General features: G+C 48.6%; 2 protein-coding genes across 3 annotated transcripts in view; both read right to left on the reverse strand.

Annotated features, from left to right (window-relative positions):
- Positions 1 to 24,237, reverse strand: part of LOC138352348 (uncharacterized) — a 161,848-nt gene that overhangs the window by 130,990 nt on the left and 6,621 nt on the right. The window lies entirely within an intron of this gene.
- On the reverse strand, positions 18,817 to 19,314 carry LOC138352401 (valine-rich protein-like). Its single transcript, XM_069304887.1, has one exon. It carries the CDS (start codon positions 19,312 to 19,314, stop codon positions 18,817 to 18,819), a length of 498 nt encoding a protein of 165 aa, XP_069160988.1.

Raw genomic sequence — 24,237 nt, forward strand, 5'->3', positions numbered from 1 at the left:
GATGACCTAGACAGACTGAGTGAATGGTCCAACAAATGGCTGTTGAAGTTCAACCCAAGTAAATGCAAAGTAATGAAACTAGGCAGTGGAAATAGGAGGCCAGACACAGGATACAGAAAAGGAGGTGAAGTACTTAATGAAACGAACAGAGAGAAAGATCTAGGAGTTGATATCACACCAAACCTGTCTCCTGAAGCCCACATAAAAAAAAAAACGTCTGCGGCATATGCGAGGCTGGCTAACATCAGAACAGCGTTCAGGAACCTGTGTAAGGAATCATTCAGAATCTTGTACACCACATATGTAAGACCAATCCTGGAGTATGCGGCCCCAGCATGGAGCCCATACCTTGTCAAGCACAAAACGAAGCTGGAAAAAGTCCAAAGGTATGCCACTAGACTAGTCCCAGAACTAAGAGGCATGAGTTACAAGGAAAGGCTGCGGGAAAGGCACCTTACGACACTGGAAGACAGAAGAGTAAGGGGAGACATGATCACAACCTACAAAATCCTCAGAGGAATCGACCGGGTAAACAAGGATAAACTATTCAACACTGGTGGGACGCGAACAAGGGGACACAGGTGGAAATTGAGTACCCACATGAGCCACAGAGACGTTAGAAGGAACTTTTTCAGTGTCAGAGTAGTTAACGGATGGAATGCATTAGGCAGTGATGTGGTGGAGGCTGACTCCATACACAGTTTTAAATGTAGATATGATAGAGCCCAGTAGGCTCAGGAATCTGTACACCAGTTGATTGACAGTTGAGAGGCGGGACCAAAGAGCCAAAGCTCAACCCCCGCAAGCACAAATAGGTGAGTACACACACGCACGCACAAACCAGCCTACCGCCAACCTCACCCATCACCCCAGGGACTGACCCTTCATCCCTCATCCACCTGATTGTCCTCCTTCCTCTCTTCCTCTCTGCCTATTTCCCTCTCTCTCTCACTCTCCCTCCCTTTCACTCCCCTTCACTCCTCCTCTCCCTTTCACTCCCTCTCTCCCTCTCCCTCCATCCCTCCACCAGTTAACCCCACCCCCCACCGTGCCACCCCCACAATAAACACACACACACACACACATATGCGCACACACAGACACACAGTCATACACATACACGCGCGTGCACACACACACGCAGACTCACACAGTCACACACAGTCACACACACACACACACACACACACACACACACACACACAGTCACACACACACACACACACACACACACACACACACACACACACACACACACACACACACAGACCCTGAAGCTAGGTCTGCGGTTAAGGAAGTTGCCATGGAAGTGGCTTCCTCTCAGGAAGCAGCTAGATGTACTAGCCGGCTGATAGAGAGAAATAGAGCAGTAGTAGTAGCAGGCATTGAAGAACAAACAGGGACCAGACCAAAGGAGCGGTCCTCCACCACCAATCCCCCCGTGCCAGATCCCCCCAGCTCCCACTCACCCCAGATCCCAAAGGTCCCCCCCAGAAAAGAAGCAGAAGAGAGTCAGTTTCAGGGTGATGTACTCGAACATAGATGGGATCACAAGCAAGACAAGTGAACTAAGGGAAAGAGCACAAGAAGTTAACCCAGATGTAATCGGACTCACTGAAACAAAACTCTCTGGAATCATAACGAATGCCGTGTTTCCCCAGGAGTATACAGTAATAAGGAAAGAGAGGGAAGGTAGAGGAGGAGGCGGAGTGGCCCTACTCATGAGAAGGGAATGGAGTTTTAAGGAGATGGCCATCCCGGGCTGTGAGGAGTTCAGAGACTACATAGCAGGCACCATAACAATGGGAGGACCAAGAATAGTAGTAGCAGTAATATACAACCCTCCACCAAATGACAGGAGACCCAGTCAAGAGTATGAAAACAACAACAAGGCAGTTAACACTATAATTGAGAGGGCAGCCTCTGCTGCCTGTAGAAATAGATCCCACCTGCTCATCATGGGCGACTTCAATCACGGAAAGATTGACTGGGAGAACAAGGAACCGCATGGAGGCGAGGATACGTGGAGAGCCAAACTATTGGAGGTGGTGACAAGCAACTTTTTAACGCAGCATGTCGGAGAACCCACAAGGATGAGAGGCAATGACGAACCAGCGAGACTCGACCTAGTCTTCACTCTGAACGACTCCGACATAAGAGAAATCGGTTTTGAGGACCCAGTAGGAATGAGCGACCACAGTGTACTGGTGTTTGAGTACTTGATTGAAGAAGGGTTATTGAACTCGAGGAGGGATACCGAAACCAAAAGGTTAGCATACCGAAAGGGAAACTATGAGGGGATAAGAAAATTCCTAACAGATATAGCATGGGAAACAGAGCTCAGGGGAAAGACGGCCCAAGATATGATGGATTACATCACGCAGAAGTGCAAGGACGCAGCAAACAAGTTTGTCCCAGTCCAAAAGGAAAACAGAGAAATGAAGATGAGAAACCCATGGTTTAATCAAAGATGTAGGCTAGCTAAGCAGCAAAGTAAAAGGGCATGGAGAAACTATAGGAATAACAGGACACTGGAGAGCAGAGAAAGATACCAGAATGCCAGGAATGAATGTCAGGATGAGAAGAGAGGCAGAAAGACAATACGAAAATGACATCGCAAGCAAGGCAAAGACTCAGCCTAAATTGTTGCATAGCCACATTAGGAGAAAAACAACAGTAAAGGAACAGGTTATGAGATTAAGGATAGGGGCGGAAGGATTCACTACAAATGACAAGGAAGTGTGTGAGGAATTGAATAAGAAATTCCAGGAGGTCTTCACCTTAGAACAAGGAGAAATTCCAGAGGTAAGTGAGGGAATAGCTAACCAGGAACCACTGGAAGAGTTTGAGATTACCAGTGGGGAAGTAAGGAAGTGTTTACTAGAGTTGGACGTGACGAAGGCTATAGGCCCAGATGGAATCTCCCCTTGGGTTCTAAAGGAAGGAGCAAGAGAACTGAGCCTACCACTCTCCATAGTGTATAACAAATCACTGGCAACAGGGGAACTGCCAGATACTTGGAAAGCAGCTAACGTAGTCCCGATATACAAGAAAGGGGATAGACAGGAGGCACTGAACTACAGGCCAGTGTCCCTAACCTGCATACCATGCAAGCTGATGGAGAAGATTGTGCGAAAAAAACTAGTGGAGCATCTGGAGCGAAGGAACTTTGTAACACAGCATCAACATGGGTTCAGGGATGGCAGGTCCTGCCTCACAGGGTTACTTGAATTCTACGACCAGGCAACAAAAATAAGGCAAGAAAGAGAAGGGTGGGCAGACTGCATATTTTTGGATTGTCAGAAAGCCTTTGATACAGTGCCACACAAGAGGCTAGTGCGAAAGTTGGAGATGCAGGCTGGAGTGAGAGGGAAGGTACTCCGGTGGATAGAGGAATACCTAAGCAACAGGAGACAACGAGTCTGTGTGAGGGGTGAGGTCTCAGATTGGCGAGACGTCACAAGTGGAGTCCCGCAGGGGTCAGTCCTTGGACCTATACTGTTTCTGGTATATGTAAATGATCTCCCAGAGGGTATAGATTCGTTCCTCTCAATGTTTGCCGACGATGCAAAAATTATGAGGAGGATTGAAACAGAGGATGATAGTAGGAGGCTACAAGATGACCTGGATAGACTGAGTGAATGGTCCAACAAATGGCTGTTGAAGTTCAACCCGAGTAAATGCAAAGTAATGAAACTAGGCAGTGGAAACAGGAGGCCAGGCACAGGATACAGAATAGGAGATGAAGTACTTAATGAAACAGACAGAGAGAAAGATCTAGGAGTTGATATCACACAAAACCTGTCTCCTGAAGCCCACATAAAGAGAATAACGTCTGCGGCATATGCGAGGCTGGCTAACATCAGAACGGCGTTCAGGAACCTGTGTAAGGAATCATTCAGAATCTTGTACACCACATATGTAAGACCAATCCTGGAGTATGCGGCCCCAGCATGGAGCCCGTACCTTGTCAAGCACAAGACGAAGCTGGAAAAAGTCCAAAGGTATGCTACTAGACTAGTACCAGAACTAAGAGGCATGAGTTATGAGGAAAGGCTGCGGGAAATGCACCTCACGACACTGGAAGACAGAAGAGTAAGGGGGGACATGATCACAACCTACAAAATCCTCAGGGGAATCGACCGGGTAAACAAGGATGAACTTTTCAACACTGGTGGGACGCGAACAAGGGGACACAGGTGGAAGCTGAGTACCCAAATGAGCCACAGAGACGTTAGAAAGAACTTTTTCAGTGTCAGAGTAGTTAGCAAATGGAATGCATTAGGAAGTGATGTGGTGGAGGCTGACTCCATTCACAGTTTCAAATGTAGATATGATAGAGCCCAATAGGCTCAGGAATCTGTACACCAGTTGATTGACGGTTGAGAGGCGGGACCAAAGAGCCAGAGCTCAACCCCCGCAAGCACAATTAGGTGAGTACAATTAGGTGAGTACACAGAACCCAGTAACACCAGAAGGGAGGACAACCCCGTCTCCCTCCTCTGCATAGAAAACCCCCCTACCCCAAACCCTCCCTGCCCCCACTCAAAAGTTCAGCCAAATCTCCCTCCCCCCACACCCAATCCCCACCCTTCTACCCCTCCCCTCCTCCCGAGTCCTCCCTCCCCCCCTTTCCTTCCCGTCCTCCCTCCCCTTTCACCCCATACCCTCCCTGTCCCTCCCCCTTCACTGGATCCCCCGCCCCTCATTCCAATATCCTCTGAGATCCTGTTACCCACCTCACAGGTCCTCACACCCATGGAACAGCCTCCCCCACCAGCAGAACACTCACCAAGGAGGCGATTTGAGAAGGGACAGAAGAAAGTGAGCCTCAAAGCGATGTACACTAACATAGATGGAATTACAAATAAAGCAAATGAGCTTGGAGAACTGGTACTAGAGGAAAACCCAGACATAATAGCCCTCACAGAAACAAAGATCACGAAAACAATAACAAATGCAGTGTTTCCACAGGACTATTATGTTATGCGGAAAGAGAGGGAAGGAAGAGGTGGGGGTGGTGTAGCTCTGCTGGTAAGAAAAGGCTGGGATTTTGAGGAGATGGATATTCAGGGCTGTGAAGGTTTCAGTGACTACATAGCAGGTACTGTAACAAATGGAGGGAAAAAAATTATAGTCGCAGTCATATATAATCCACCACCAAATGACAGAAGACCTAGACAGGAATATGATAGAAACAACATGGCCACCATTAACATAATAGAAAGAGCAGCTTCTGTTGCTAGCAGGAATGGATCTGGACTACTAATTATGGGAGACTTCAACCATGGGAAGATAGATTGGAAGAACAGAGACCCGCATGGAGGACCAGAAACATGGAGAGCTAAGCTGCTGGACGTGGCAACAAGAAACTTTCTAAGCCAGCATACCAAAGAGCCAACAAGAATGAGAGGAGAAGATGAACCAGCAATGCTTGATTTGATATTTACCCTAAATGAATGGGATATAAGGGAAGTTAAGATGGAAGCGCCCTTGGGAATGAGTGACCACAGTGTATTGAACTTTGAGTACCTGGTAGAGCTAGGACTTATCTCCCCCCAAAAAGAACTAGGAATCAAAAGGCTGGCATACCGAAAGGGGAATTATGAACAGATGAGAAGTTTCCTAAGTGAAATACCTTGGGACACAGACCTCAGAGACAAGTCTGTACAGGGTATGATGGACTATGTTACCCACAAGTGTCAGGAGGCAGTAAACAGGTTCATCCCGGCCCAAAGGGAAAAATCCGAGAAGCAACAGAAGAATCCATGGTATAATAGGGCATGTATGGAAGCGAAGAAACTGAACAAAAAGGCGTGGAGGAACTTCCGGAATAACAGAACACCAGAAAGCAGGGAGAGATACCAGAGAACCAGGAATGAGTACGTCAGGGTGAGAAGAGAAGCAGAGGAAAATTTTGAAAATGATATAGCAAACAAAGCCAAGACCGAACCATAGCTACTCCACAGTCACATCAGAAGGAAAACAACAGTGAAAGAACAGGTATTGAAACTTAGAACAGGCGAGGACAGGTATACAGAGAATGACAGAGAGGTGTGTGAGGAACTCAACAAGAGGTTCCAGGAGGTCTTCACAATAGAACAGGGTGAGGTCACTGTGCTAGGAGAAAGGGAGGTAAACCAGGCGGCCTTGGAGGAGTTCGAAATTACGAGAGAGGAGGTCAAGAGACACCTGCTGGATCTGGATGTTAGAAAGGCGGTTGGTCCAGATGGGATCTCACCATGGGTACTGAAAGAGTGTGCAGAGGCACTTTGCTTGCCACTCTCCATAGTGTATAGTAAATCACTAGAGACGGGAGACATACCAGAAATATGGAAGACGGCGAATGTGGTCCCAATATACAAAAAGGGCGACAGACAAGAGGCACTGAACTACAGGCCAGTGTCCTTGACTTGTATACCATGCAAGGTGATGGAGAAGATCGTGAGAAAAAACCTGGTAACACATCTGGAGAGAAGGGACTTCGTGACAAATCGCCAACATGGATTCAGGGAGGGTAAATCTTGCCTTACAGGCTTGATAGAATTCTACGATCAGGTGACACAGATTAAGCAAGAAAGAGAGGGCTGGGCGGACTGCATTTTCTTGGATTGTCGGAAAGCCTTTGACACAGTACCGCATAAGAGGCTGGTACATAAGCTGGAGAGACAGGCAGGTGTAGCTGGTAAGGTGCTCCAGTGGATAAGGGAGTATCTAAGCAATAGGAAGCAGAGAGTTACGGTGAGGGGTGAGACCTCCGATTGGCGTGAAGTCACCAGTGGAGTCCCACAGGGCTCTGTACTCGGTCCTATCTTGTTTCTGATATATGTAAATGATCTCCCGGAGGGTATCGATTCATTTCTCTCAATGTTTGCGGACGATGCTAAAATTATGAGAAGGATTAAAACAGAAGAGGACTGTTTGAGGCTTCAAGAAGACCTAGACAAGCTGAAGGAATGGTCGAACAAATGGTTGTTAGAGTTTAACCCAACCAAATGTAATGTAATGAAGATAGGTGTAGGGAGCAGGAGGCCAGATACAAGGTATCATCTGGGAGAGGAAATTCTTCAGGAGTCAGAGAAGGAAAAAGACTTGGGGGTTGATATCACGCCAGACCTGTCTCCTGCAGCACATATCAAGCGGATAACATCAGCGGCATATGCCAGGCTGGCCAACATACGAACGGCATTCAGAAACTTGTGTAAAGAATCATTCAGAACTTTGTATACCACATATGTCAGGCCAATCCTAGAGTATGCAGCCCCAGCATGGAGTCCATATCTAGTCAAGGATAAGACTAAACTGGAAAAGGTTCAAAGGTTTGCCACCAGACTAGTACCCGAGCTGAGAGGTATGAGCTACGAGGAGAGACTACGGGAATTAAACCTCACTTCGCTGGAAGACAGAAGAGTTAGGGGGGACATGATCACCACATTCAAGATTCTGAAGGGGATTGATAGGGTAGATAAAGACAGTCTATTTAACACAAGGGGAACACGCACAAGGGGACACAGGTGGAAACTGAGTGCCCAAATGAGCCACAGAGATATTAGAAAGAACTTTTTTAGTGTCAGAGTGGTTGACAAATGGAATGCATTAGGGGGTGATGTGGTGGAGGCTCACTCCATACACAGTTTCAAGTGTAGATATGACAGAGCCCGATAGGCTCATGAATCTGTACACCTGTTGATTGACGGTTGAGAGGCGGGACCAAAGAGCCAGAGCTCAACCCCCGCAAACACAACTAGGTGAGAACAACTAGGTGAGTACACACACACCACACACACAGACACACACACCAAAGGGACAGTACACAATGAAGGGGAACAGCCTACCTGTGACGACGCGCGAAAGAGACCTGGGGTGGACGTAACACCTAATCTATCTCCTGAGGCACATATAAATAGGATAACGACAGCAGCGTACTCTACACTGGCAAAAGTTAGAACATCATTCAGAAACCTAAGTAAGGAGGCATTTAGGGTGCTTTACACTGCCTACGTGAGGCCAGTCTTAGAGTATGCCGCCTCATCATGGAGTCCCCATCTGAAGAAGCATATAATGAAACTGGAAAAGGTTCAGAGGTTTGCAACGAGACTCGTCCCAGAGCTACGAGGGATAGGGTATGAGGAGCGCCTGAGGAAACTGTGCCTTACGACACTAGAAAGAAGAAGGGAGAGGGGGGACATGATTGGAACGTATAAGATACTCAGAGGGATTGACAGAGTGGACATAGACGAAATGTTCACACAGAATAGTAACAGAACGAGGGGACATGGATGGAAGCTTGAAACTCAGATGAGTCACAGAGATGTTAGGAAGTTTTCTTTTAGCGAGAGAGTAGTGGGAAAATGGAATGCACTTCAGGAACAGGTTGTGGAAGCAAATACTATTCATAATTTTAAAACCAGGTATGATAGGGAAATGGGACAGGAGTCATTGCTGTAAACAACCGATGCTCGAACGGCGGGATCCAAGAGTCAATGCTCGATCCTGCAGACACAACTAGGTGAGTACACAGTCACACACACACACACACACACCAGTTACCAGTTTATTGACAGTTGAGAGGCAGGACCAAAGAGCAAAAGCTCAACCCCCGCAAGCACAATTAGGTGAGTACACACACACACACACACACTCACACAGGTCAAGCAGGATGGTAAGACAACAGAATGAAGCTGGAGGAGAGAGACTGGACGAGTCATTCATGGAGATGATTGCTAAGGCATGGAAGGAAGTCAGTGGGGAATTGAAGGACTTGAGGGAAACTATATGTAACCTGCAGATAGAACTAAGTGCAGCGCAAGAGGAGATAAAAAGCCTAAAAACAGGCCCTCCTCAGACTCTGGTCCAGGGAACCAACCCCCAGGTACCAGGAGATGTGGCAATGGCAGGGACCGCAACAATTGGCCCAACCTTTGCTGAAATGCTTAAGAGCCCAGGAGCAATGTCCACAGTCAAGGAAGTTGTAATGAAAGCAGTAACCTCACAGGAGGCAGCTAGATGCACAAGCCAGCTAATGGAAAGGAAAAGAGCTGTAGTAGTGGTAGGTGTCAAAGAAGAAGAGGGCTCCACAAGGGAGGAAACGAGGACTAAAGACAAAGCTGCAGTGGCAGGGATATTAAAGGAGATAGGAATGGAAGGGGCTGAACGAGACATAGAACAGTTTTTCCGGATTGGCCAGTACAACAGTAACAAAAAGAGATTGATCAAGGTAGTATTCAAGAGCGAGGACATCAAAGAGGACATCCTAGTAAAGAAGAGCAAACTGAGGTATGCAAGGAACTACAAAGAGGTATATGTTCAGAGGGACATGACCAGCGACGAGATAGTAAAGGCAGCAGATGCAAGGAAAAGGCGCAAGGAGAGGGAAGGTAGCCAGGGAACCTCAGCCTCCAACTCAGCAATCCCAGAGGGGAGTCGGGAACCCCAATCCAGGAACCCAGGAACCCCAGGGGGAAATGCAACACCCCAGCCCACCACCCAATAGGGCCCTCCCTATCCCCCAGTACAAACCCTTCCTTGCGCCTGCATAATGCCCATAATGAAACCCAAATCCTCCCCCTCCCCCTTACCCCAAGTAGCCCCTGCTTTCCCAGCCCCTGGTCTTCTCCCTGCCCCAAGCAGGCCTGAGCAAGACCAAAGCCCCTTATCCCCCACTCCACCTCCCTCCAAACCCCTGTCAACTACACCGTAGGAGGGCGTGCCCTCTCCCCAAGCAATCCCTGCTCCCTCACCCCCAGGACTTCTTCCTGCCCCAAGCAGGCCTGAGGAAGACCTAAGCCCTCCAACCCCCACTCCACCTCCCCCTGAACCCCTGGAAACTACCTCACAGGAGGATGAGCCTACCCAAGTAGCAATGACCATAGAACAACCTCCTACACTTGTAGGGAGTGTAGGTGAAATTGAATATAAGAAAGTGAGCTTCAAGGTAATGTACTCAAACATTGATGGGATTACCAATAGAGCAAGTGAACTGGCAGAAAGGGTGCAAGAAGAAAACCCAGATGTAATAGGACTAACGGAAACAAAATTGTCAGGAGTCATAACAGATGCTGTGTTTCCAGAGGACTACTATATAGTAAGGAAAGAGAGGGAAGGGAGAGGAGGTGGAGGAGTGGCCCTGCTGATAAGGAAGGACTGGAGTTTTGATGAGATGGAAATTTCGGGCTGTGACGGATTCAGAGATTGCATAACAGGAATTATAACAATGGGTGGACCTAAGATAATAGTGGCAGTCATTTACAACCCTCTCCTAAATGACAGAAGACCTAGACAGGAGTTTGATAGGAACAACATGGCAACCATTAATATAATAGAGAGAGCAGCTTCAGTTGCCTGCAGGAATGGCTCAAAACTCTTAATCATGGGCGATTTCAACCATGGAAAGATAGACTGGGAGAATGGGGACCCACATGGTGGTGCAGATACGTGGAGAGCTAAACTCTTGGAAGTGGCAACAAGGAATTTTCTGAGCCAGCATGTCAAGAAACCCACAAGAGTGAGAGGCAATGATGAACCAGCTAGACTCGACTTGATATTCACCCTGAATGAGTCAGAAATAAGGGAAGTCAAAGTTGAAGCCCCCATAGGAATGAGTGACCACAGTGTACTGACCTTTGAGTACTTGGTGGAGGTAGGGATAACCTATCCAAGGATGGGAGCAGAGGGAAAAAGACTGAATTACCGAAGAGGAAAATATGACGAGATGAGGAACTTCCTCAGGGGAATACCATGGGAAACAGAACTTAGAGACAAGAATGTGCAGGTCATGATGGATTTTTTAACCCAAAAAAGCCAGGAAGCTGCAGACAGGTTTATCCCCGTCCAAAAGGAGAAAAACGAAAAACAACAGAAAAACCCATGGTCCAACCAGGAATGTAAGGTAGCGAAGCAACTGAGTAAAAGAACATGGAGAAACTACAGAAATAACAGAACACCAGAGAGCAGGAAGAGATACCAGAGGGCCAGAAATGAGTACCTCAGAGTGAGGAGGGAAGCAGAGAGACAGTTTGAAAATGACATCGGGAGTAAAGCCAAGACCCAACCAAAGCTGCTCCACAGCCACATCAGGAGGAAAACAGCAGTGAAGGAACAAGTGATGAAGCTGCGGAAAGGGGAGAACAGATACACAGAGAATGACAAGGAGGTATGTGAAGAACTCAACAAGAGATTCCAGGAGGTCTTCACAATAAAACAATTAGAAGCCCCTGCACTAAATGAGGCGGCGGCAAACCAAGCAACCTTGCAGGAATTTGATCTCACCAGTGATGAGGTCAAAAGGTGTCTGCTGGAGCTGGATGTGACAAAGGCTGTTGGGCCTGATAGAATCTCACCATGGATACTAAAGGAAGGTGCAGAAGCACTAAGTGTGCCACTCTCTATGGTGTATAACAGGTCACTGGAAACAGGAGACTTACCAGAAAGTTGAAAGACAGCTAACGTGGTCCCAATATACAAAAAGGGTGACAGGCAAGAGGCACTGAATTACAGGCCAGTTTCCTTAACTTGTATACCATGCAATGTGATGGAGAAGATCGTGAGGAAAAGGCTCGTAGAGAATCTGGAGGGAAATAACTTTGTAATGCACCACCAACATGGGTTCAGAGATGGTAAATCGTGCCTCACAGGTTTAATAGAATTTTATGACCAGGCAACGAAAATTAGGCAGGAAAGAGAAGGGTGGGCCGACTGCATTTTCCTGGATTGCCAAAATGCCTTTGACACAGTAACCCATAAAAGGTTGTTAAAAATGTTGAAGCAACAGGCAGGAGTAAAAGGGAAGGTGCTCCAGTGGATAAGGGAGTACTTAAGCAAAAGGAAACAGCGAGTAACGGTGAGGGGGGGAGACATCAGAGTGACGAGATGTCACCAGCTGAGTCCCATAGGGCTCAGTATTTGGACCCATCCTGTTTCTAATATATGTGAACGATCTTCCAGAGGGTATAGACTCATTCCTCTCAATGTTTGCTGATGATGCAAAAATTATGAGAAGAATCAAGACGGATGAAGATAGACAGAGACTACAGGATGACCTGGATAAACTGGAGGAATGGTCTAGAAAATGGCTGCTAAAGTTCAACTCAGGAAAGTGTAAGGTGATGAAATTAGGCGAAGGGAGCAGGAGGCTGAACACAAGGTATCATCTGGGAGGGGAAATCCTGCAAGAGTCAAATAGAGAGAAGGATCTGGGGGTTGATATCACACCGAACCTGTCCCCAGAGGCCCACATCAAAAGAATATCAGCGGCGGCATATGCTAGACTGGCCAACATAAGAACTGCCTTCAGAAACTTGTGTAAGGAATCTTTCAGAACCCTGTATACCACTTATGTACGACCAATCCTGGAGTATGCAGCTCCAGCCTGGAGTCCATACCTAGTTAAACACAAGACAAAGTTAGAGAAGATTCAGCGGTATGCCACCAGGCTCGTCCCAGAACTGAGAGGATTGAGCTACGAGGAAAGGCTAAAGGAGCTGAACCTCACATCCCTGGAAAACAGAAGAGTAAGGGGAGACATGATAACCACCTACAAAATTCTCAGGGGAATTGACAGGGTGGACAAAGACAAACTCTTCAGCACGGGTGGGACACGAACAAGGGGACACAGGTGGAAACTTAGTACCCAGATGAGCCACAGAGACGTTAGAAAGAATTTTGTCAGTGTCAGAGTAGTTAATAAATGGAACGCACTAGGAAGTGATGTGGTGGAGGCTGACTCAATACTCAGTTTCAAGTGTAGATATTATAGAGCCCAGTAGGCTCAGGAATCTGTACACCAGTTGATTGACAGTTGAGAGGAGGGACCAAAGAGCCAAAGCTCAACCCCCGCAAGCACAATTAGGTGAGTACACACACACACACACGCACACACACACAAACACACAAACACACACACACACACACACACACACACACACACACACACACACACACACACACACACACACAAACACACAAACACACACACACACACACACACACACACACACAGGACTATTATGTTATGAGGAAAGAGAGAGAAGGAAGAGGTGGGGATGGTGGAGCTCTGCTGGTAAGAAAAGGCTGGGATTTTGAGGAGTTGGTTGTTCAGGGATGTGAAGGTTTCAGTGACAACATAATAGAAACAATAACAACTGGAGGGCAAAAAATTATAGTCGCAGTCATATATAATCCACCACCAAATGACAGAAGACCCAGACAGGAATATGATAGAAACAATATGGCCACCATTAACATAATAGAGAGAGCAGCTTCTGTTGCTAGCAGGAATGGATCTGGACTACTAATCATGTGAGACTTCAACCATGGGAAGATAGATTGGGAGAACAGAGACCCGCATGGAGGACCAGAAACATGGAGGGCTAAGCTGCTGGACGTGGCAACAAGAAACTTTCTAAGCCAGCACATCAAGGATCCAACAAGAATGAGAGGAGAGGATGAACCAACAATGCTTGATCTGATATTTACCCTGAAAGAGTGGGATATAAGGGAAGTCAAGATGGAAGCACCCTTGGGAATGAGTGATCACAGTGTATTGAACTTTAAGTACCTGGTAGAGCTAGGAATTATCCCCCCCCGTAAAAGAACTAGGAAACAAAAGGCTGGCATACCGAAAGGGAAATTATGAGGAGATGAGAAGCTTCCTAAGGGAAATACCTTGGGACACAGTCCTCAGAGCAAAGTCTGTACAAGATATGATGGACTATGTTACCCAAAAGTATCAGGAGGCAGTAAGCAGATACATCCCGGCCCAAAAGGAAAAATCCGAGAAACAAAATAAGAATCCATGGTATAATAGGGCATGTATGGAAGCAAAGAATTGAACCAAAGGGCATGGAGGAACTTCCGGAATAACAGAACACCAGAAAGCAGAGTGAGATACCAGAGAACCAGGAATGAGTATGTCAGGGTGAGAAGAGAAGCAGAGAAAAGTTATGAAAATGATATAGCAAACAAAGCCAAGACCGAACCAAAGCTACTCCACAGTCACATCAGAAGGAAAACAACAGTGAAAGAACAGGTAGTGAAACTTAGAACAGGCGAGGACAGGTATACAGAGAATGACAAAGAGGTGTGTGAAGAACTCAACAAGAGGTTCCAAGAGGTCTTCACAACAGAACAAGGTGAGGTCACTGTGCTAGGAGAAAGGGACGTAAACCAGGCGGCCTTGGAAGAGTTTGAAATTACGAGAGAGGAGGTCAAGAAACACCTGCTGGATCTGGATGTTAGAAAGGCTGTTGGTCCAGACGGGATCTCGCCATGGGTACTGAAAGAGTGTGCAGAGGCACTTTCCTTGCCACTCTCCATAGTGTATAGTAGGTCACTGGAGACGGGAGACCTACCAGAAATATGGAAGACGGCGAATGTGGTCCCAATATACAAAAAGAGCGACAGGCAAGAGGCACTGAACTACAGGCCAGTATCCTTGACTTGTATACCATGCAAGGTGATGGACAAGATCGTGAGAAAAAACCTGGTAGCACATCTGGAGAGAAGGGACTTCGTGACAAATCGACAACATGGGTTCAGGGAGGGTAAATCTTGCCTGACTGGCTTAATAGAATTCTACGATCAGGTGACACAGATTAAGCAAGAAAGAGAGGGCTGGGCAGACTGCATTTTCTTGGATTGTCGGAATGCCTTTGACACAGTACCGCATAAGAGGCTGGTACATAAGCTGGAGAGACAGGCAGGTGTAGCTGGTAAGGTGCTCCAGTGGATAAGTGAGTACCTAAGCAATAGGAAGCAGAGAGTTACGGTGAGGGGTGAGACCTCCGATTGGCGTGAAGTCACCAGTGGAGTCCCACAGGGCTCTGTACTCGGTCCTATCTTGTTTCTGATATATGTAAATGATCTCCCGGAGGGTATAGATTCATTTCTCTCAATGTTTGTGGACGATGCCAAAATTATGAGAAGGATTAAGACAGAAGAGGACTGTTTGAGGCTTCAAGAAGACCTAGACAAACTGAAGGAATGGTCGAACAAGTGGTTGTTAGAGTTCAACCCAACCAAATGTAATGTAATGAAGATAGGTGTAGGGAGCAGGAGGCCAAATACAAGGTATCATCTGGGAGAGGAAATCCTTCAGGAGTCAGAGAAAGAAAAAGACTTGGGAGTTGATATCACGCCAGACCTGTCTCCTGCAGCACATATCAAGAGGATAACATCAGCGGCATATGCCAGGCTGGCCAACATACGAACGGCATTCAGAAATTTGTGTAAAGAATCATTCAGAACTTTGTATACCACATATGTCATACCAATTCTGGAGTATGCAGCCCCAGCATGGTGTCTATATCTAGTCAAGGATAAGACTAAACTGGAAAAGGTTCAAAGATTTGCCACTAGACTAGTACCCGAGCTGAGAGGTATGAGCTACGAGGAGAGACTGCGGGAATTGAACTTCACTTCGCTGAAAGACAGAAGAGTTAGGGGGGACATGATCACTACATTCAAGATTCTGAACGGAATTGATAGGTTAGATAAAGACAGGCTATTTAACACAAGGGGCACACGCACAAGGGGACACAGGTGGAAACTGAGCGCCCAAATGAGCCACAAGGATATTAGAAAGAGCTGTTTTAGTGTCAGAGTGGTTGACAAATGGAATGCATTAGGAAGTGATGTGGTGGAGGCTGACTCCATACACAGTTTCAAGTGTAGATATGATAGAGCCCAATAGGCTCAAGAACCTGTACACCTGTTGATTGACAGTTGAGAGGCGGGACCAAAGAGCCAGAGCTCAACCCCCGCAAGCACAACTAGGTGAGTACAACTAGGTGAGTACACACACACACACACTCTTTCGAACCACCCATCATTCAGAGGCCCCCCCCCACCCTCCGGCTAACACCAGCCCCACACACTTGCCCTCTGACTTGCTCGTCATATCGCACACTCCCTCACACACTCACACACTCCCTCACATTCTCACACACTCCTTCACCCATACTCACTTTCACACTTCCACTCACAAACTCCCATTCACACACTCCCACTCTCTCTCTCTCTCTCTCTCTCTCTCTCTCTCTCTCTCTCTCTCTCTCTCTCTCTCTCTCTCTCTCTCTCTCTCTCTCTCTCTCTCTCTCTCTTTCTCTCTGACCCTCCCTGACTAACAGTATCACAACATAATAGGAAAAGGAATAAACATGAGAGGAAGATCCACCACTGGCACAGGGGAATGGTCAGAGTGACCAATTGAAGGAGAAGTTCGCCCAAGTTTGGGAGGATATCAGCAAGGAGATGCAGGAATTGAAGAATGCAATAAGCAGCCTGCATAGCAAGTTGTTAGCAGCACGTGAAGAGATAAGGACTCTCAAAAAGAACAATACTCAGACTCAGCATCAGATAATCATACCAGAAGATGAAAATGTATCAGTGGAAGGGACTGCCACTGTACACGCAACATTTGCAGAAATGCTTAAAAAAGTCCAGAAGCAAAGTCCACAGTGAAGAAAGTAGTAATGAAAGCAGCTACTGCACAGAAAGCAGAAAGGTGCACTAGTCAGCTGCTGGAGAGGAAAAAACCAGTGGTAGTAGTGGGCATTACAGAACAGGATAGCTCCAGTAAAACAGAATAGAATGGCAAGCCCAGTGAGACAGTAAGAGAGAGGTCCTACAGGGGTTACAGATGGAAGGGGCTGGACAAAGCATAGAAAAGGATTTCAGGCTAGGCCTGTACAACAAGGAAAGAGATCGCCTGATAAAGAGTGTGTTTACAATGAGTTCATGAAGAAAGCAATTCTAGCAAGGAAGAGCCATCTGTTCTGTGTGAGAGGATACAGGGAAGTATTCTTCCAGAGGGAAGATGGTGAGGGAAGAGAGAGAGTAATGGAAGCAGAAGCAAGGAGGAAGCGCAAGGGAAGAGCAGAGAACCAGGGAACTGCAACCCCCAAAACAACAGTCCCAAAGGGGAGTGGGGAACTTCTAACCAGCACACCAGAAACCCAAGAATAGAGGACATCACCCTCACCATCCTCTCCACAGAAACCCTCCTTACCCTGAACCCTCCCTGTCCCCACTTAAATTCTCATTCAAACCCTCCTCCCCCCCCCCCCCTTACCTCATACCCTCTTTGTCTCTCATCCCCTCTCACCACATACCCTCTCTATCCCATACTATCTCTCTATCCCCTCACTGCGCTGTAGAAGTGGCAGTAAACCAGGAGGCCTGGGAAGGGTTCGAAATTACCAGACATGAGGTAGAGAGGTCTTTGTTGATGCTGGATGTGAGAAAGGCTGTTGGTCCGGACGGAATCTCACCATGGGTACTGAAAGATTGCGCAGAAATACTTTGCTTGCCACTCTCCATGGTGTATAGTAGATCACTGGAGACAGAAGACTTACCAGAAATATGGAAGACGGCTAATGTAGACCCCATATACAATAAAGATGATAGGCAAGAGTCACTGAACTTCAGGCCAGTGTCTTTAACGTGTATACTATGCAAGGTGAAGGAGAAGATCGTAAGAAAGAACCTAGTAGAACATCTGGAGAGAAGGAACTTCGTGATCCACTAACAACATGGGTTCAGGGATGGTAAATCTTGCCTCACATGTTTCATAGAATTCTACGATCATGTTACAAAAACTAAGCAAGAAAGAGAATGTTGGGCAGATGCATTTTCTTGGACTGTCGGACTGTCGAAAAAAACACAGAACCTCATAAGAGGCTGGTGCATAAGTTTGAAAAACAGACAAGAGTAACTTGTAGGGTGATCCAGTGGATAAGGGAGTACCTAAGCAATTGGAAGCAGAGAGTTACTGTGAGGGGGGGTGAGGGGTGAGACCTCAGATTGGCTTGAAGTTACAAGCGGAGTCCCACAGGGTTCTGTACTCGGACCTATCCTGTTTCTGATATACGTAAATGATCTTGCAAAGGCTATTGACTCATTCCTCTCAATGTTTGCTGATGATGCCAAAATTATGAGAAGGATTAAGACAGAGAAAGACAGCATGAGGCTCCAAGAAGGCCTAGACAAACTGGTGGCATGGTCGAACAAATGCTTGCTAGAGTGCAAATGTAATGTAATGAAGATAGGTGAAAGGAGCAGGAAGCCTGATACAAGGTATCATTTGGGAGAAGAAATTCTTCTGGAATCAGAGAAAGAGAAAGACCTGGGGATTGATATTACGTCAGACCTGTCCCCCGAAGCCTACATCAAGAGGATAACCTCAGCTGCATATGCCAGGTTGGTCAACGTAAGAACAGCCTTTAGAAACTTGTGTAAGGAATCATTCAGAACCTTGAATACCACGCATGTCAGACCAATCCTGGAGTATGCAGCTTCAGCATGGAGCCCATATCTCGTCACGCATAAAACTAAATTGGAGAAGGCTTAGAGGTTTGCCACCAGACTAGTACCCGAACTTAGGGGCATGAGCTATGAGGAGAGACTACGGGAATTAAAACTCACGTCGCTGGACCACAGGAGAGTTAGTGGAGGGGGGAATATGATCACCACATACAAGATTCTCAAAGAAATTGATAGAGTAAACAAAGCCAGTTTATTTAACACAAGGGGCACCCGCATTAGGGAACACAAGGTGGAAATTGAGTGCCCAAATGAGCCATAAAGACATTAGAAAGCATTTTTTTGGTGTCAGAGTAGTTAATAAATGGAATGCGTGAGGAAGTGATGTGGTGGAGGCAGACGCCATACACAGTTTTATGTGTAGATATGATAGAGCCCAATAGCTTCAGAAACCTGTACATCTCATGAATGACGACTGAGAGGCGGGACCAAAGAGCCGAAGCTCAACCCCCTGCAAGCAGATCTAGGTGAGTACACACACACGGGCGCACACTTGTGTCAGTGTGGTACCGGTACCATCACCAGCCTGTGAGATGGTACCGGTACCATCACCAGCCGGTGAGATGGAACCGGTTCCATCACCAGCCGGTTAGATGTTACCGGTACCATCACCAGCCGGTGTGTAACCGGTTCCATCACCAGCCGGTGAGATGGAACCGGTTCCATCACCAGCCGGTTAGATGTTACCGGTACCATCACCAGCCGGTGAGATGGTACCGGTTCCATCACCAGCCGGTGAGATGGTACTGGTACCATCACCAGCCGGTGAGATGGTACCGGTTCCATCACCAGCCGGTGAGATGGAACCGGTTCCATCACCAGCCGGTTAGATGTTACCGGTACCATCACCAGCCGGTGAGATGGTACCGGTACCATCACCAGCCGGTGAGATGGTACCGGTACCATCACCAGCCGGTGAGATGGTACCGGTACCATCACCAGCCGGTGAGATGGTACCGATTCCATCACCAGCCGGTGAGATGGTACCGGTTCCATCACCAGCCGGTGAGATGGTAAAGGAAAGTAAATCAAGAAACTCGTTAGAAAAAAAGGTGTCATAGGCAGAGGAAGGAACCTGTTCCTGAAAATTGTATATATCAATATAGATGGGGCAAGGTAACAAATATATGAGTTATATTATATAATACAGCTTAAGATGCCGAATATTGTCACACTAGCAGAGACGAAACTGGTGGATAAGAATTTAAATGAATTGGTATTCCGGAGGGGCGATGATATTTGGAGATGCGACAGACAAGTTAGAAAGGGTGGAGGTGTTGTATTCCTGGGGATGGGAGGTTATCTTGTGGTGATCTTGAGATGATTTCGGGGCCTTCAGTGTCCCCGCGGCCCGGTCCTCAACCAGGCCTCCACCCCCAGGAAGCAGCCCCTGACAGCTGACTACTAACACCCAGGCACCTATTTTACTGCTAGGTAACAGGGGTATAGGGTGAAAGAAACTCTGCCCATTGTCTCTCACCGGCGCCCGGGATCGAACCCGGGACCACAGGATCACAAGTCCAGCGTGCTGTCCACTCGGCCGACCGGCTTACGGAGATGGAAACAAATGAGCAGAGTTTCTTTCACCCTGATGCATATGTTCATCTAACAGTAAATAGTTACCTGGGAGTTAGACGGCTGCTACGGGCTGCTTCTTGGGGATGTCCCCCTCCCCGCTCAGCTCGTTGTCGCCGTGTGGGGGCTTAGTGGGCGGCTGCCGGAGTGTGATGCTCCTTGGGACAGTCCTCTGTCCTTTTCTAGCCTTGTGCTCCTGCTGCCGTCCTCTCCAATTCTGCTGGGCATCTTTTCCTTTTCCTTCTGTTTCGTTTTTCTCCCCCCTCTTCTCCTATCTGCTTGCCGTTTCCTACCGACCTTTTGCTCGTTCTGGTTCTTCCCTTGGACTTCTTCTATTTTGACGCCCGGGTGCTTGAGGAGGCATACTCATGCACCCGTAGAACTGCAGTACCCGACGTCGAGAGCGAGGGGAACCTTTTATTGTCAATCCCCACTTCGTCACTGAACCCGATCTCGACGGACTGTCGGTTTCTTAAGGTGGCGTTTGTGGGGCGTATACTCGCGACGCACCCCTAGGAGGCCCCGACAGGATCGGCGATAGCTTCTTGTTGGGTGTCCTGCCTCTAATTGTGGCTCCATGGTGGGTGTGGGGGCACATTCGTGAGTGAATTCTTTCTTTCGTCAAGATGATTACCCCTGCTTCGGCTTCTTCTGGTTTACCTTCTCAGGCTCGTGGGGTGGGCGACCAAGCCCCCGAGTCGGTCCGTATTGGAAGACCGGGCTCTGTAGCCTCCGCTGCATTGGGCCCCGACCTTGCTCCTCCTTTGGCCTCTCTGACTCCTTCCTCTGGCTCCCCTCCCTCCTCTGTGGTTGGGTCGAGCCCCAAGCCCCCAGTGGTGACTACCACGTCCCCTGGCGTGGCTCCTTCTCTAGTTGTAACTACTGCGCCTTTTAACCCCTCTCTCTCTGGGGGTTCTCACCGCCGTCTTCGTCACGGCCGCCCTCGCTCGATTCCTTCCAGTTCTGCTACCTATCATGCCTTGTTTGGTCCCGCTTCGTGGGCCAAATATTTTGATCTCCTCCCTCTTGATCCTGCGCCTCCTGACGATTTCTCCCTCCATCGACATCTCATTGATTCCGTGGATGCCTCCATTACTTTCAACCCCACTCGTCTCGGTACACGTGTCGTTGCTGCTCCTTCTCAGGATGCTGCTTCCCGCTTGGCTGCCTTATCCTGCCTTGGCGAGACCCCCGTTCGGGTCTCGAAGAACGTTCAGTTGAATGCCAGTGTTGGCACTATTTTGCTCCCGCCCCATATTGCGACCGGTGTTCGGGACCTACGCGACTGCCACGACGATATTCGACATATCCTCGCTGCCCAGGGCCATTCTATTCTCCAGGTGGACACGTTTACTCGTCCCCCTCGTGGTAGTCGCCGTCAACCCCTCCGGGTTGTGAAGATTACCTTTGATGGTAGGACCCTTCCACCCTCTGTCATTCTTGCTGGTGCCAGGTGCTCTGTCCAGGAGTACATTCCTTCTCCTCGGCTCTGCAACAAGTGCTGGAGGTTTGGGCATGGTGCCCTCCGCTGCTCCGGGACTGTCTCTCTCTGTCCTTTGTGTGGTGGCGAAGGTCACTCTAAGTCGGAGTGCGCTTCTCCCCAGGCTCGTTGCCTCAACTGCGGTGAGGCCCATCCTACCTTCTCCCGTGCGTGTGTCCATTACAAGCTTGAGGCAGCCGTCCTCAACTTGAAGCACCGGGAGCGTTTATCTTTTCCTGAGGCGAGGCGCCAGGTTCGCCGGCTCCCGCCTTATGCTAATATCTCTTATGCTCGCGTGTTGCGCTCTTCCTCTCCTCGTCCTTCCCGCCTTCCTCAGACTCACAACCGTTTCCAGGCCTTGGACCCTGATGCGCCCACTGCCCCCTCCTCTGTCCCTTTGGGTTCTCTCCCGAAGGATCCTCCTCCTGGTCCTCTGTCTGGGGTTCCCCTTCCTTCTACCCGGTCTGTCGTGTCTTCTGTGTCTCCTTCCTCGTCCCCCTCCGATCCTCCTTCCCATCCTCTTCCTCCATCTATCGGCTCTCCCCGCCGCCTGTCGGTGCGGGCGGATGTCCATCGCTCTCCTAACGGCCGTCGTGTGTGCTCTCGTTCGGCTTCTCCTGTTGAGACACTGGAATCCGTTGCCCGGTACGTAGTTGCTGGGACACCGGTCTCTTTAAGTCAGAAGCGTAAGCCTGGCTCCTCTCCTTCCTCTTCCCCGGCGGGTAAGAAGGCTTCGCTTTCTTCCTCAGCTCCTCCTTCTGGCTCTGTTGCTCCTTCCCCTCCCGTTTCAGTGCTTGCGCCCCCTGTTCCTGCTATGGAGGTTTCTTTGGCCCCTGCTTCCCTTTCGGTTGCTGCTCTTGCTGGGGTGCGCTCCTCTCTTTCTACTCCCCCTCTTCCTGCTGCTGTCCTTGACTGCTCCTCTCCGTTGTCTCCTCCTCCTCCTCCTCCTCCTCCTCCTCCTCCTCCTCCTCCTCCTCCGGACCCTGCCCGCCCACCTCTGATCTGTTCTCCCGTTTCCTTCCCTCCGTCTTTGCTCAGTTTACCCATGCCCCCTAACCCTGACTTTGCTGACCCTGATCCCGACCCTGATATTCTTTAACGTGCTCTGTTGGTCTTTCGCCTTTGTTTCTTCCTTGTTCTCTGTTTTTGTCCTTTCTCTTCTCGTCGTTGTCCATTCTTCAATGGAACGTTCGAGGTTATTACGCCAATTTCCTCGAACTCCAACTTCTGGTTTCGCGGTTTTTGCCCCTTTGTGTCTGTCTCCAGGAGCCGATGCTTGGTGCTCGTCCTGGTCGTTTTCGTGGCTATTCCTTTCTCTCCCCCCCCCCAGCCATTGCTGGGGCTTCTAATTCTTCTGCTCTCTTGATTCGGGCTGATGTTCCCTTTGTTCCTTTACTTTTTCCTTCGCCTCTCCATTGTTCTGCTGCTCGTATCTTTGTGGGGAAATGGTACACAGTTTGTTCCATTTATCTCCCCCCGAGTGTCCCGCTCTCTCTTCCTGATTTGAAACACCTCCTAGACTCCTTGCCGGAGCCTGTGCTCCTGCTGGGTGACTTCAATTGTCGTCATTCTCTTTGGGGTGACGTTCTGACGAATACCCGGGGTCGCCTCCTTGAGCCGTTTCTCCTCTCTTCTTCCCTGTCTCTTCTGAATTCTGGTGAGCCCACTCATTTGGACTCTCGAACTCGCACCCTTTCTTGTCTTGATCTTTCTCTCTGCTCTTCTTCTCTTTACTTAGATTTCACATGGCAGGTTCTTGATGACCTCCATGGAAGTGATCATTTCCCCATCCTTGTTTCCTTTTTCTCTTTTCGCCCTTCCCTCTCTTTCCCTAGGTGGCAGTTTGCTAAGGCGGACTGGACCCTATTTTCCCTCAGTGCTACTCTCTCTGACCTCTCCCTTCTGCCCCTCTCTCGCGCTCTCCTCCTTTTTCATGACACTGTCTTCGACGCTGCCCTCCGCTCTATTCCTCGCTCTTCCTCTCGGGGTCCACGGAAGTGCGTTCCCTGGTGGAATGCGGACTGTGCTCGGGCTGTCCGCTGTAAGCGTGCAGCCTGGAAGAAGCACCGCCGTAGGCAGACGACCGATTCTTTTCTTTTCTTTCGGAAAGCGAGTGCGGTGGCCCGTAGGGCCATCCGTACGGCTAAACGTGAATGTTGGGCATCTTATGTCTCGACAATTACGTCCGAAACCCCTCTGGCCCAGATCTGGAAGCGTATCCGCAAGATAGCGGGTAAGTTCGTTCCCGATGTTTCACCGGTCCTTCACCTCCATGATACTCTTGTGGCGGACCCGTTGCAGGTCGCTTCCGAACTGGGTTCCCACTTTTCTTCTGTTAGCTCTGGTCTTCATCTTCCCCAATCTTTCCTTCTTCGTAAACCTGTCCTTGAGTCTCGTCCTTTAGATTTCTGCACTCATCTTCAGCTTCCCTATAATGATCCCTTCTCTCTCTCTGAACTTCGTTCTGCCCTGGCCCTCTGCGGTTCTACGGCGGCGGGCTCCGATGGTATTCATTATGAGATGCTTCGCCATCTCCCTCCGAGCACGTCTCAGTATTTACTGAGTCTGTATAATCGGATCTGGGAGTCGTCGTCAGTCCCTGAGGACTGGCTCGATGCCGTTGTCCTCCCTGTTCGCAAACCGGGGTCTCTGGGTACTTCCCCTAAGGACTTTCGCCCTATTGCTCTCACAAGTTGTGTCTGCAAACTCTTTGAACGTATGGTTAACGTTCGTCTGATGTGGTTCCTGGAACACCATCACCTCCTCTCCCCTTCTCAATTTGGTTTCCGCAAGTGCCGCAGCACGACAAATGTCCTGGTGAACTTGGAGGTCTATATTCGTACTGCTTTTGCTGCGAAGACCTC

This window comes from Procambarus clarkii, chromosome 53 (genome assembly GCF_040958095.1).
Source record: "Procambarus clarkii isolate CNS0578487 chromosome 53, FALCON_Pclarkii_2.0, whole genome shotgun sequence".
In the NCBI taxonomy this organism is placed as follows: domain Eukaryota; kingdom Metazoa; phylum Arthropoda; class Malacostraca; order Decapoda; family Cambaridae; genus Procambarus; species Procambarus clarkii.